The sequence below is a fragment of the Lithobates pipiens genome, unplaced genomic scaffold (genome assembly GCF_037356315.1).
Source record: "Lithobates pipiens isolate NorthernLeopardFrog02 unplaced genomic scaffold, aLitPip1_a1.2 Scaffold_16, whole genome shotgun sequence".
NCBI lineage: Eukaryota > Metazoa > Chordata > Amphibia > Anura > Ranidae > Lithobates > Lithobates pipiens.
The window spans coordinates 551,990,890-552,003,585 of record NW_027507748.1 but is presented as its reverse complement, the minus strand read 5'-3'; the positions used below and the strand labels follow the sequence as shown (position 1 = coordinate 552,003,585).

At 41.2% G+C, this 12,696-nt stretch overlaps 1 protein-coding gene across 5 annotated transcripts in view; it reads left to right on the top strand.

The window, feature by feature from the left end:
- Positions 1–12,696, top strand: part of TIMELESS (timeless circadian regulator) — a 166,659-nt gene that overhangs the window by 141,265 nt on the left and 12,698 nt on the right. For all 5 annotated transcript variants that reach the window (XM_077483456.1, XM_077483459.1, XM_077483455.1 and 2 more), the window contains one exon: positions 5,784–5,902. In XM_077483456.1, coding sequence (XP_077339582.1) covers positions 5,784–5,902 — 119 coding nt within the window. The remainder of the gene's footprint in view (positions 1–5,783; positions 5,903–12,696) is intronic.

The window sequence follows — 12,696 nt, the reverse complement described above, 5'->3', positions numbered from 1 at the left end:
GCCATCTTTATGCCATGGTCTGTTTCTGCCTCTTTTCCTAGAAGACTCTTCAGTGCAGCAATCAAGGGAATAACTTTAGCAATGGAAGCATTCGCTGAGCTTATGTCTTTTGTTAACTGTTCAAATGGAGATAGAAGAGACAAACTGTTTTCAACTAACATCCACTGATCTGCGCGCAGTGTTTCCAGCAGCTCGTAATCTGCAATGTACCCAGCTAAAACATTCTTTTGTTCAACCTTTTGATACGATATCTGATATAGTGCACTGACTCCACAATCCCTCACAGCCAATTGTAGCGTGTGTGTGCCATACACGGTACGCGTTTTAAGTACGCTGTCCTCATTTGCATTGTTCTGCTCATTATCTCAGACAATCAGATGCACTTTAGACTTCTCAATGTGCCAAGCATAGTATTTAAAACATCAGATATTGCTGCTGCAGTATGTGATCCAACAAACTCGCGTGCGTTAAGTAGGATGTTTTGCAATTGAAATTTGGTATCTATCCACTGTGCTGTCAGGCTAAACTTGCTCGTTGGACTGACGTCTGAACTCCAAATGTCGGTAGTAAAACTGATTGCTATGAAGTCGGTAGTCATTAGCTCATGAATGTTTTCTAACACTGTACATAAAATAAAAAACAAGGAGAGCTGTGCTAGACTGATTAATCTGTGAGGCAATAATCAAAATTCTCACAATGAAAAGTCAGTGCACCATAGCCAATGAGACCATAAAAAAGGAACACGACTCTACCCAGTGTAAATGCAATTAATAATGCAGAAAATATTAACAAATGCCCTGATACTAAAGTGACTAATTAAATGAATACAAATCACAAAGAATGTCAAAAAAGGAACCAAAGACTACATACTCTAAATGCAGATGAAAATATATATGTGACTAAATTGAATAGTGGTAGTGCTGACCCATTGCAGATAAATAATGAATAATAAATAAAAAAAATGACAAAAAGATAAGTTGAAAATTCTTAAAAAAAAAAAAGGAAATGTGACCAAAGTAGAAGTGCCTCCACTGCAGCAAACACTGCCACTTACCAGATATTATTGGTCTCTTATTACGAGGGACCACAATGCACAGGTGGCTGTTGCCACAGCTCGGGACCTTTAAGAATGCACTGAAGTATACTGAACTCCTCAACCTCAGCGGTAATGATCCCCACGCACATCAGATCAAGTGCAGCAATAAAATCCACATAAAATGATAAAGGCTCGCAATAGTGTACAAACCTTCAACATTTATTTACATTTATTCCATATAGCAAAAGACAAATGCACACTTACAGTTGGATAGATCAATGCAGCACTAAAAAAGATCGAGCCTTCTGAATCTCGAGGAGGGGGCCCGAAAACGCCTTCTTGGCCAAGGGAAAACATACTAAAAAGCACATCGAAGTACCCACACTCTAAGGGCACATCGTAAGCAGCTAATCACTGCCTAATTTAAAAACAAATTAAAAATATCAACTAATTGCCAGCTACCTTTACTCCGAGGGTGACCAATAAAAACACTAATCTGATGTAGAGGGGTTATTGGACAGCAATTCGTCTCAATACGCAATCAGTGCCGGTTAAAAAAAAAATGTTAAATGCAAGCAGTACAAAAACTTCAATAAAAATAAAAATAAAAAAGCTGTCAAAATCATGACATAAATAGCATAAAATGTTTTCACAGCAACACCATTAGGCCTCATTGAAATAGTGATTGTTATTGTAAAACCTCACAGTCAACAATATTAATGAATATATAAAGTGGGTGAAAAATTAATAATAAATGGAGAGCGAATTGGAACACCGTGCTCCCTCAACACAACAGCGCTCCCCAAGACCCAGATAGGCTTCACCATTCAAAATTGTTAAATGAATTAATAGACACATTACATGAAAAATAATAATGAATATTGAAATACGATATTATAATACCAAAAAAAAAAAAAAAAATCAAAGACCAGGAAAACATCTATATTTAAACCAAAGGGGGATAGCTCTTTATTTTGTGCACCCAAGGCAACTTTAACCTGGAAATGCTCCTGACTAAACTACTGCCCATCCAATGGGGTTCATATTTGTCAATGCCTAAAAAAATTCTATTAGATGGATCTCTATTGTGTACAGCGAGATAATGTTTTGTGTAACCCTTGCGTATGTTATTTATATGTTCATTTAAGCGAACCTGCAATGGTCGCTTGGTCCGGCCCACATATTGCAGGCCGCACTGACATTGAAGCATATAAACAACTCCAACAGTGGAGCAAGTAATGAAAGGCTCAATGGAAAAAGTTTTGGAGGTGCAGGTATAAATAAAACTAGTAGTCCTTTTCATCCTGCATTAAGTGAACAGACTTGACACCTTCTACATTGATGATATCCGGCGAGTTCAGAAAAGAAACTAGGTCTGTTACTGGGTCTATTACTGGGTAGATTCAGAATATTAGGTGCTAATCTATCTTTCAAAGATGGTGCACCCCTGAAAAACACCTGGGGTTTATCCGGCAAAATGGATTTCCACACCCTGTCATTTTTAACCACTTGCCGCCCGCCCTATTACAAATTGACGGCGGCAAAGTGGTTTCATAATCCTAACCGGACGTCATATGACGTGATTAGGATTATGAGCCGCTGCGCGCCCCCGGGGGCGCGCATCGCGGCGATCGTTGTTGCGGGGTGTCAGTCTGACACCCGGCAACTACGATCTCGGTAAAGAGTCTCCGACGGAGACTCTTTACCATGTGATCAGCCGTGTCCAATCACGGCTGATCACAGTTTAAATGGGAAGAGCCGGTGATCGGCTTTCCCTCACTCGCGTCTGTCAGACGCGAGTAGAGGAGAGCCGATCGGCTGCTCCTCTGACAGGGGGGGTCTGTGCTGATCGATTATCAGCACAGCCCCCCCGAGGATGCCCACACTGGACCACCAGGGACACCACTAGACCACCAGGGAAAAGGTAATAAAAATCCATAATCCTCCCTAGACCACCAGGGTGCCAGTCAGCACAATGGGTGCCAATCAGTGCCCATAATGGATGCCAATCAGTGGCCACAATGGGCATCACTGATTGGCATGCATTATTGTTTGGCACTGATTGGCATCCATTACTATAACACCGATGCCGCCTATGAGTGCCCACCTGTGCCGCCTATGAGTGCCCACCTGTGCTGCCTATGAGTGCCCACCTGTGCTGCCTATGAGTGCCCACCTGTGCCGCCTATGAGTGCCCACCTGTGCCGCCTATCCATGCCCACCTGTGCCGCCTATCCATGCCCACCTGTGCCGCCTATCCATGCCCACCTGTGCCGCCTATCCATGCCCACCTGTGCCGCCTATCCATGCCCACCTGTGCCGCCTATCCATGCCCACCTGTGCCGCCTATCCATGCCCACCTGTGCCGCCTATCTATGCCCACCTGTGCCGCCTATCTATGCCCACCTGTGCCGCCTATCCATGCCCATCCGTGCCAGCTATCAGTGCCAATTTGTGCCACCTATCAGTGTCCGTCCGTGTCGCCCATCCGTGTCGCCCATCAGTGCCGCCTATCAGTGCCACTTCATTGGTGCCACATTGGTGCCCATCAGTGCCACCTTATCAGTGCCCATCAGTGTAGCCCCATCAGTGCCCATCAGTGAAGGAGAAAAGGTACTTATTTACAAAGTTTTGAAACTGAAACAAAAAAAAAAACATTTTTTTTTTCAAAATTTTCGGAATTTTTTTATTTGTAGCGCAAAAAATAAAAACCGTAGAGGTGATCAAATACCACCAAAAGAAAGCTCTATTTGTGGGAAAAAAATGATAAAAATTTCATTTGGGTACAGTGTAGCATGACCGCGCAATTGTCATTCAAAGTGCGACAGCGCTGAAAGCTCAAAATTGGTCTGGGCAGGAAGGTGTTTAAGTGCCCTGTATTGAAGTGGTTAAGAATATGCCAGTGTTTATTTATATGTTTAACACCGGAATGTTGACATGAAAAATTAGTAATGAATGGACAGCGATAGGTGTCTCTATTTTGAACATCAACCCTCTCTTTTAGTAAATTTTTGCGGTCAACCTTTTTAACTTTATCCAATGTATTGGTAAGAAAATCCAGGGTATAACCTTTAGCAACAAATCTTTGGGTCAGAACCTGTGCCTGAGCCATAAAAGCACTATCCTCAGTGCAATTGCACTTTAGTCTCAAATATTGGCTCTTAGGCACAGATCTAAGCCATGAAACGTGATGGCAGCTATCATTGGGAATAAACGAATTTCTGTCAGTGGGTTTAAAATACGTGGTGGTAACAAAACTATCCCCCGTGACAGAAATTGCAAGATCCAAAAAGTGGATCTGTTCCTGACTCGCCTCATAGCTCAAGTGAATGCCCCTATTGTTGGTATTAAGGGAGTACATAAAGTCCGAAAGATCAGACTCCCTGCCATCCCATAGGAGGAGGATGTCATCTATATAGAGGACCCACAAGGTCACCTCCGACCTTGGCTGGGCATAGACATCCTCCTCCCACTTGGCCATGAATACGTTTGCCAAACTGGGGGCGTGCTTAGCGCCCATAGCGACTCCAATATCTTGGCGATAGTATTGACCATGGAACCAAAAAAAGTTGTCTAACACTGCCAAACAATTCAGGTAGATTGGTCTCTACAAAGTACCGTCTGCTTGGTAATGTGTAATGCGGCTCAATATGTTGCATGAGCCTACGGAATCTAATGTCCTCCAACAGAGAATGGCTGGTCGTCTAATGCAATAAATTCCATAATTTTATCTGTAATGGCACAAACTTTGGGACAGTCACTCGTAAATGTTTTAACCTTTTCGAAAAATGTGGCCACAGATGGTGTTGAACTTCATGTGCTTGAGCCTGAGGCACTTTTTGGAAGCATTAGTTTTCTTGTATATGTTAGACTGTATGTGTTGCAAAAATGTTAATATAAAAAAAAAAGAGACTTTAATATCACTTTAATGTAACACCTGATAGCATGAACCACAGCCAGTCAAGTTACTTCCTGAACACCCAAGGAAGGGTAGCGCAGTCGCCAAAATCTATTTCTCAGTGGGTTCATCAGCTTATTTCACAAGTTTATAGTTTGAAAAGCGCAAAGTTCCACCATTTTCATTGACAGCTCATTCTACTGGGAGTGTTGATGCTTCTGGGTTTATTCGTTATTAGGCTTCAGTTGCTCGAGTTTGAAAAGCTGCTATCTGGTCTTCATGTCTTACTTTTAAAAGAATTTTAAAAAGTAGATTTTACAGCTACTGAGGATGCTACATTTGGTCGGCATGTTTTTTAGGCTGCTGATTGAAATTCTAACCTGTTCTGGTTAAGTTGTCTTGTTGCTGTGTTCCCCTCCCCTCATTTTCAGTCTTTTGGGACATCCCTATCGTCGTGCATATAAAGATGCTCTGTGTCCTATCATATGATAAAGAAATTTGTATTTTTGATTTACCTGTAAAATCCTTTTATTTGAGTACATCACATGACTCAGAGATCCTACCCTTCTGTCTTGTGGTTCATGGCATGCTACAAAAGCCTTTTTTTTTTTCTTTTTCTTTTAGTGATTAATCATCTGAAGGTGGCAGCATAACCACATTGTCACGGATATGATGTTTACATGTAAACCAAAAATCGTGTGTGGCTACCTTGGGAAATTAAATGCTGTCCCAAATTCAGTATCGTTTTATTATAGCCTACGGTTGTGTGATTGAATAGGTATCTTACTCCAATATTTTACAATACTGTAAAGCTTGAAATTGATGAAGTGCTTCTCTTTCTCTACTTAGGTTCTTCTGAGTCAGTTCCTCTTGTACCACTCACTGAGGACAATGAGGATGCTATGGAAAACAAAATATTCCAAAAGCTATTAAAAAAGGTTGGCGTACGTCCACCAGCAAATGAGCAAGTAAGGATTTAGGTTAATATATTGAGAAGTATATTTTGTTGTTATGCCAATGTCAATGATTTTTGCAATGTAATTTTTTTCTTGCTACATCTGTTTTAGTGGATCTCAGGCATAGTTGCATGCCAAATTTTTAACATTGTCAGAAACATCACAAGGAGGAAAGTTTTTTTTTTTTTTTTTTTTTTTTTTTTTTTTTTTTTTTTTGTTTTGTTTTTAATTGAATTTATGATGTCACAGGACATTGTACTTTAAAAAAGATTCTTCTCTTTTAAAGAAATAATAAAAAAATAAAAATAATCTTTTTCAAAGTACAATGTCCTGTGACATCATAAATTCAATTCACAAAAAAAAAAAAAAAAATACCAAATGGAAACTGGAAGAAACATTACTTCATCTCAGAGTGTATCAGTATATCATTTTATCTATACAAAGTGACTTTTGACATATTTCCTATATAGCAACAATCCCATAATCCATTCAAGAAGGGAAAAAAGAAAGAAAGGAGGTAAAAAAGATGAGGACACCAAGGCAGCAATGATGGGCACTGATGAGCTACAATGATGGGGCTGCACTCATAAGTCAGCACTGATAGTCCCTGATGAGGCTGTAATGATGGTCACTGATGAGGCGGCACAGATGGCCTGCACTAATAGGCCCCACTGATGGGGCAGCAGTGATGGGAACTGATAAGCTGCACTCGTAAGGCGACACTGATGGCCCCTAATGAGGCGGCAATGATGGGCACTAATAGGCTGCACTGGTGGCCACTTAAGAGACAGCACTGATATGCTGCAATGATGGGGCTGGACTGATGGGTACTGATATGCTTTTATGTTAATATTGTTACAGTTGTTAATATTTATTTTTGTAAAGTAATTCTGCATTTCATTCGATAATTTACGAGGGAGTGTTTAGGGGTGGAATTAGGGGCAGGTTAAGGGTTGGGTGGGGAAAATGGTGGCAAGTAACTCTTAAGGCCTGGCTAGTAGCTCAGGACATAAAATTTTGAGCCATGCACTAGTAGATTTCGATACACTAACAAATTAAAGCGAAACTCCAGCGAACACTATATAGGCAGTTACACAGCCAACAGTTGTGTTCCTTTTTACATGAATAAAATCTGATCTTTTTTAACAACCTGTTGTGGTGTTAAATGATTTGTATCCCTTCTCTAAATGCTACATTTGCAGGACAACTTCTTCTGTTGAAAAACAACAGACTTACTGTTAAAATCACCATTTGAAAATAAAGGCAATGAACCCTAAAAAAAAAAGAAAAAAATAATTCAGTCACCACATCTACATATTGGCTAGTAGTAATAAAATGTTTTCATTTGGGTTTAATACAGCTTTAAAGCTAGACAGCATGGCCAACTGACTTTACTACTCCGTGTTATCTGTTAACCACTTAAAGACAGAGCCTCTTTTTGAGATTTGGTGTTTACAAGTTAAAATCCATTTTTTGTGTATTTTTTATTGCTAGAAAATTACTTGGACCCCCCAAACATTATATATTGTGTGTTTTGTAACACCCTAGAGAATAAAATTGCAGTCATTGCAATACTTTGTCACACCGTATTTGCACAGCGGTCTTGCAAGCACACTTTTTTGGGAAAATAGACGTTTTTGAATTAAAAATAAGCCAACAGTAAAGTTAGCCCATTTTTTTTAAATATTATGAAAGCTGATGTTACACCGAGTAAACTGATTCCCAACATGTCACGCTTCAAAATTGCGTCCGCTCGTGGAATGGCAACAAACTTTTACCCTTAAAAATCTTCATAGGCTATGTTTACATTTTTTTACAGGTTGCATGTTCTGAGTTACAGAAGAGGTCTAGGGCTAGAATTATTGCTCTCGCTCTATCGCGGTGATACCTCACGTGTGGTTTGAAGCTGTTTTCATATGTGCTACATATGCATTCGATTCTGCACAAAAGCTCGGCAGGACGGGGCGTGTTTAAAAAATTTAAATTTTTTTTTTCTTATTTATTTTACTTTTTATTTCTTATTTTTACACTGTTCTTTAAAAAAAAAAGAGTCACTTTTATTCCTATTACAAGGGATGGAAACATGCCTTGTAATAGAAAAAAGCATGACAGGACCTCTTAAATATGAGAGCTGGGGCCAAAAAGACCACAGATCTCATATTTACACTAAAATACAATAAAAAAAATGTTTTAAAAAAATGAATGTCCCTTTAAGAGCTATGGGCGGAAGTGACGTTTTGACATCACTTCCACCCTGTTATGGTATGGAGCTGGGTGGGGGCCATCTTCCCCTCACTCGGCTCCATACCACACAGGGAGAAGGATCTGATCACTGCGGCCAGCGGCAGAGGGCACAGGAGGGGGGGCTCCTCTCCCGCCACCGGTAAAAGTAATCTCGCCGTGAAACTGCTGCAGAGATCACTTTTATCTGAAACCGGACCTCTCGCTGAAGAAGAGGATACCAGGGCTATGGCAGCTAGCTGCTGCCATAACAACGATATTCCTCTTCAAAGTGCCAATGTATATCGTCATGAGCTGGTCCGTAAGTGGTTAAAGATTCCATCACAGCATGTTATAATCATATTACTATTCAATAATCATTTTATTGATTTGAATCCCAGAAAAGTTTTTTTACGCACTAAGCTCACCCCTCATCTTTAACAAGTGTTGACTTGGCAGCGTATCAAATTGTATTGTACAGGGTATCATCATATCCATTACGATAGGGTTATTGTATCGTGCCACCTCCAGGTGATTGGATACTTGGAAACAAGGATAGTAAATTCTTTCCAAAGCATAACCCTTCCCATCTAGGCAAGATGGTTTGTGTCTTCGTTGATGGCCATGTCTTTGCAGTCTCTGATCAATAAACGGCTAGTTACTTAGCGGTTCCGTCTGGGATTAGAAGACTGGCTTTTCCGGATTAATTGCCTGTGGCTTACTACTCCCAGAGGAATGGTACCCAGACCCTGTCCTGGACACGCAGGGAGGGCCTGTAATGTCAGTCAACACTGATTCTACGTGACTGGACCTTGTGCAATGATATACTACCTAGTGATCCCAGCTGAGCAGTTGACCCTCTGGCCCTTGTGGCATGGCCCACTGTTATGGGTGAAAGTTGGATCCTCCTTGGGAGTCCTGAAGCATGGAACAGTAAATGCCTTGGCAGTAGCCCTTCTGGTACCCTCTGTGGGCTCTTCTATTTTACTTATTTTATTTTAAGTATATTTAGCTTAATTACAGGGGGTTTTTTTTTTCAGGTTTGTGTGTGGCGTATTAACTTCCCATGTGGCCCCAGTGCTACATAGCAGTTGCAGTAATGAGGCTGGCGCCAAATACTGCATTTTTGCAGGAGTAGTATGCTAGAGTGCGTTTTATGAAAGTGGCAAAGAATTTGGCTCTGCTTCTTAGGTGTACTAAACCTCCTACAATTGAAAGATGCTAAATTAACTGGACAATTAACCGCCATCTGGACTCAAGAAATATAGGCTTCTCTCAAACCAGTTTTTCCTAGCAGAAAGAGAAGAACAAGAAGTAGAGAAGAAGGGCAAAAGGAGGAGAGGAAAAAAGTATACAATAAAGAAAGGGAGTAGGAAAAAGTATATGCTAGCGTCTGTTTCCAGGTTTAAAAACGTTGAAACAGGAGGAGTAAGATTACATAGAACGAGAGTGGATGCAGAGATAAATGGAATAAACAAAAAAGAAATGAAATAAGCCACTAGGTGGCAGCATAAGACCATAAATAAACAGAAAACGAACCATAGTAGGAACAGTGCTTACATCGGCATTGAAAAAGCCTGGGGAGGGGGGGGGGGGGTACAAAGAGGATGCATAGGGTAGCCCCTGGGCCCTCAGTTCCACAGGGCACTAAGCTAGTATGAAATGATAAATAAAACTTACATTAACATTAAACCAAGAAATCTCCTCACAGAAGTAAAGTAGAATGAGATCGGGGAGTAAAAGAGTATAAACAATGGTGAGGGGCAACAAAGCGACATACCGGAGTATAACAGAAGGGAAACCATACAATATATCTTGCAAGTGGGATGTAGTAAAAAGCTCATCCAGGGGAACATAGAGGTTAATAAATTGAAACAGTGAAAATAATGTGACGGTATCCCTGAACGAATGTACGTTTAGTGAAGATTGTATAGTATAGGTAGTATAAACAGAACACTATTTGAACACTCAGGGAGGATAATTCTCAAAGGCAGGAATAAGATTCCTCAAAAAGTGCAGGAGTAGTTCCTGTTGAGGGAAAACAGCTGACGAATCATCCAGGAGCAATCCAGTCATTGGAATCTTTTGTGGGATGAAGATCCAAGGCAGAAGAACATGTGAGCGTAGCTGAATGGGCATGGGCTTGGCTTGTGGTCTTGATTCTGCCATTGGGGGGGTGGCGGGCAAAGGGCAAGCCAGGAGTAGTTGGTGCAAATTGCCAATCAGGCAGGGAGACTTAAAGTGCCTAGGTTCTAAGAAACGCTGGTAAATCGCCAAAGTGCAAAAGATAGCCATTTTACCTTCATGATGAACCCGAAGATGAAAGGGGAAGCGCCACTGGTATTTAATCTTGTGAGCTTGCAGAAGTTTCATGAGGGGCTTCCTCATGGTCTGGGTTTGACGGGAAAGGTCTGGGAGAAGCATCACTGGAGTGTCATTAAAAAGTATACTGTCTTGAGAGCTGGCAGCACGCATCATGGCCTCTTTAACCCTGTAGAAATGAACTCGACGTGGGGTATCACGTACAAAGGAAGGATCCAGATTCCGTGGGCCAGGGACCTTATGGACACAGTCCAATTTAATGGGATCATCTTTGGATTTTTGCAGTAGTTGATTGAAAATGGCGGTCATCCACAGACTCGGGCAACCCACGGATTCGTATGAGAGTTGCTGCAGCATAACTGTGAGTGTTTCCTCATGGGACTGTACAGCATTGCATAGGCCATCAGTAGTATTTTCTATATCATACAGACCCAATGTCCTTGCTCAGAGATGTCTGTATGTCTTCCCAATCCTCTTTATAAAGTGCTCAAAGTCAGCTTATGGGTACAGACCTCAAGTAGCTGTGGAGGGATTTAATTTGGGATTGCAAATCCCAGCTATCTTCAGAGCCCAGAGAGGCATGGGAGTGACTACTGGAGCATCTATAGGAATGATCAGGGCCCTCAGGGGATGAGTGTCGAGCGCAGGAGCTCACCTGCATATCCAGGCCTGATCTGGTTAAAAAAAAAAAAAAAAAAGCCCCAAATCGCCTCCTGGACAGCTGCCACCAGAGCCCTTCTGCTACTTAAACTTGTACTTCCCCATGGGGGTGAGAATGGTGGCGTTTCCTGGTGCGGAAAATCCCTGTAGAGCCACGGGACCCGGAAGCTGAAGGTGATCACAACTCCATACAGCAAGCCATGCACCCCTAAGATCCTCTTTTTATACCCAGTAGTGTTACGGATATGTTGCTAATTAACCTAACTAGTTTCAGAATGTTTATCCAGCTTTTCTTTGTTACTACCACTTTGCCAGCTTTTTTGAGGCTTGTTGCTGCCATCATATTTAAATTTTACCTTATTTTTTCTTAAAATGGTACATGTTCTCAGTTTAAACATTTCCTATGTTTTCTATTTTCTGTTCTGAATAAAATGAGGGTTTATGAATTTTGCAAATAGTCGCATTCTGTTTTACTGTGGATTTTACACAGCGTCTCAACTGTTTTGCAATCTGGGTTTTACACTGGGTGTGATTCATGCTAATAGGAGTTACATGAAGTTGGCTGCTGCAATTCATGAGTTTGTTTTCTTCCTGACGGCTCAAGGAAGGGTCACGCAGCCTCTCAATCTAACATTTCTCAGTGGGTCGGTCATCACTGTTTTCGGGGACAGCTCAATCTGTCAGGAATGTTGGTACTTCCCGGGCTGTTCACCATCAGGCTTCTGTACCTTCTGTAAGTTTATAAAACTGCTACCTGTTCTTCAGTTAGGCTGGATTCACGCCTATGCATTTTTAGTGCTTTTTGCATTTTGCAGATTTGCACTACAGAACGTGTTCCATAGGAAACCAGGTTAAATGGACTGTAGTAGAAATCTGCAAAAAGCCCTAAAAATGCATAGGTGTGAATCAGGCCTTAGGTGGAGTAAAAGGGCGATTTTATTGTTTGACTATAAAGCATTTTTAATTTATATGAAATAAAAGATCTTAATTACATTTTAACAATCTGGAGCTGTCATGTCTCTAGAATAGGACTGAACAATTAATATACTTTATGTGGGATAGAGGAATCGCCTCTATGTGGAAGAGTGGTGCCCATATCCATATTTTCTTGGGTTTTTAGTATATGATATTTTGTGGAGGGCTCCCTCACCAGTGATCTAAGTCTTCAATAAAGTGATTTAGGGACCTAGTAGGATAGGTTTTGGTGTGTTTGTAGCTTCCCAAGCTAACATTTCTCAGTGGATCAGTTATCTTATTGATTCGACTTACAATCTGAAGGGCAATGTTCCAGTTTTCAGGGACAGCTCAGTCTGCAGGCTGCTGAGGTTGAACCGTGAGGTTCTAACAGTTCTGGTTTAGTTGCCTTGTCCTCCTATTCAGGGCTTTTGGACATCCTTATTGTAATCAATATGTAGATGCCCTGTGTCCTGGAATTTATGATACAGATAATGGGAATTTTGGTTTACCTGTTTAATGTCCTTGGAGTACATCACAGGACATCTGGACCCCCCCCCCCCCCTTTTTATTTTTGGTTTATGGCTTGCTACAAAAACTGAAGCCGTGCCCAGCTGGGAGAAGTCATGTCTAGGAAGAGATTTCCTGTC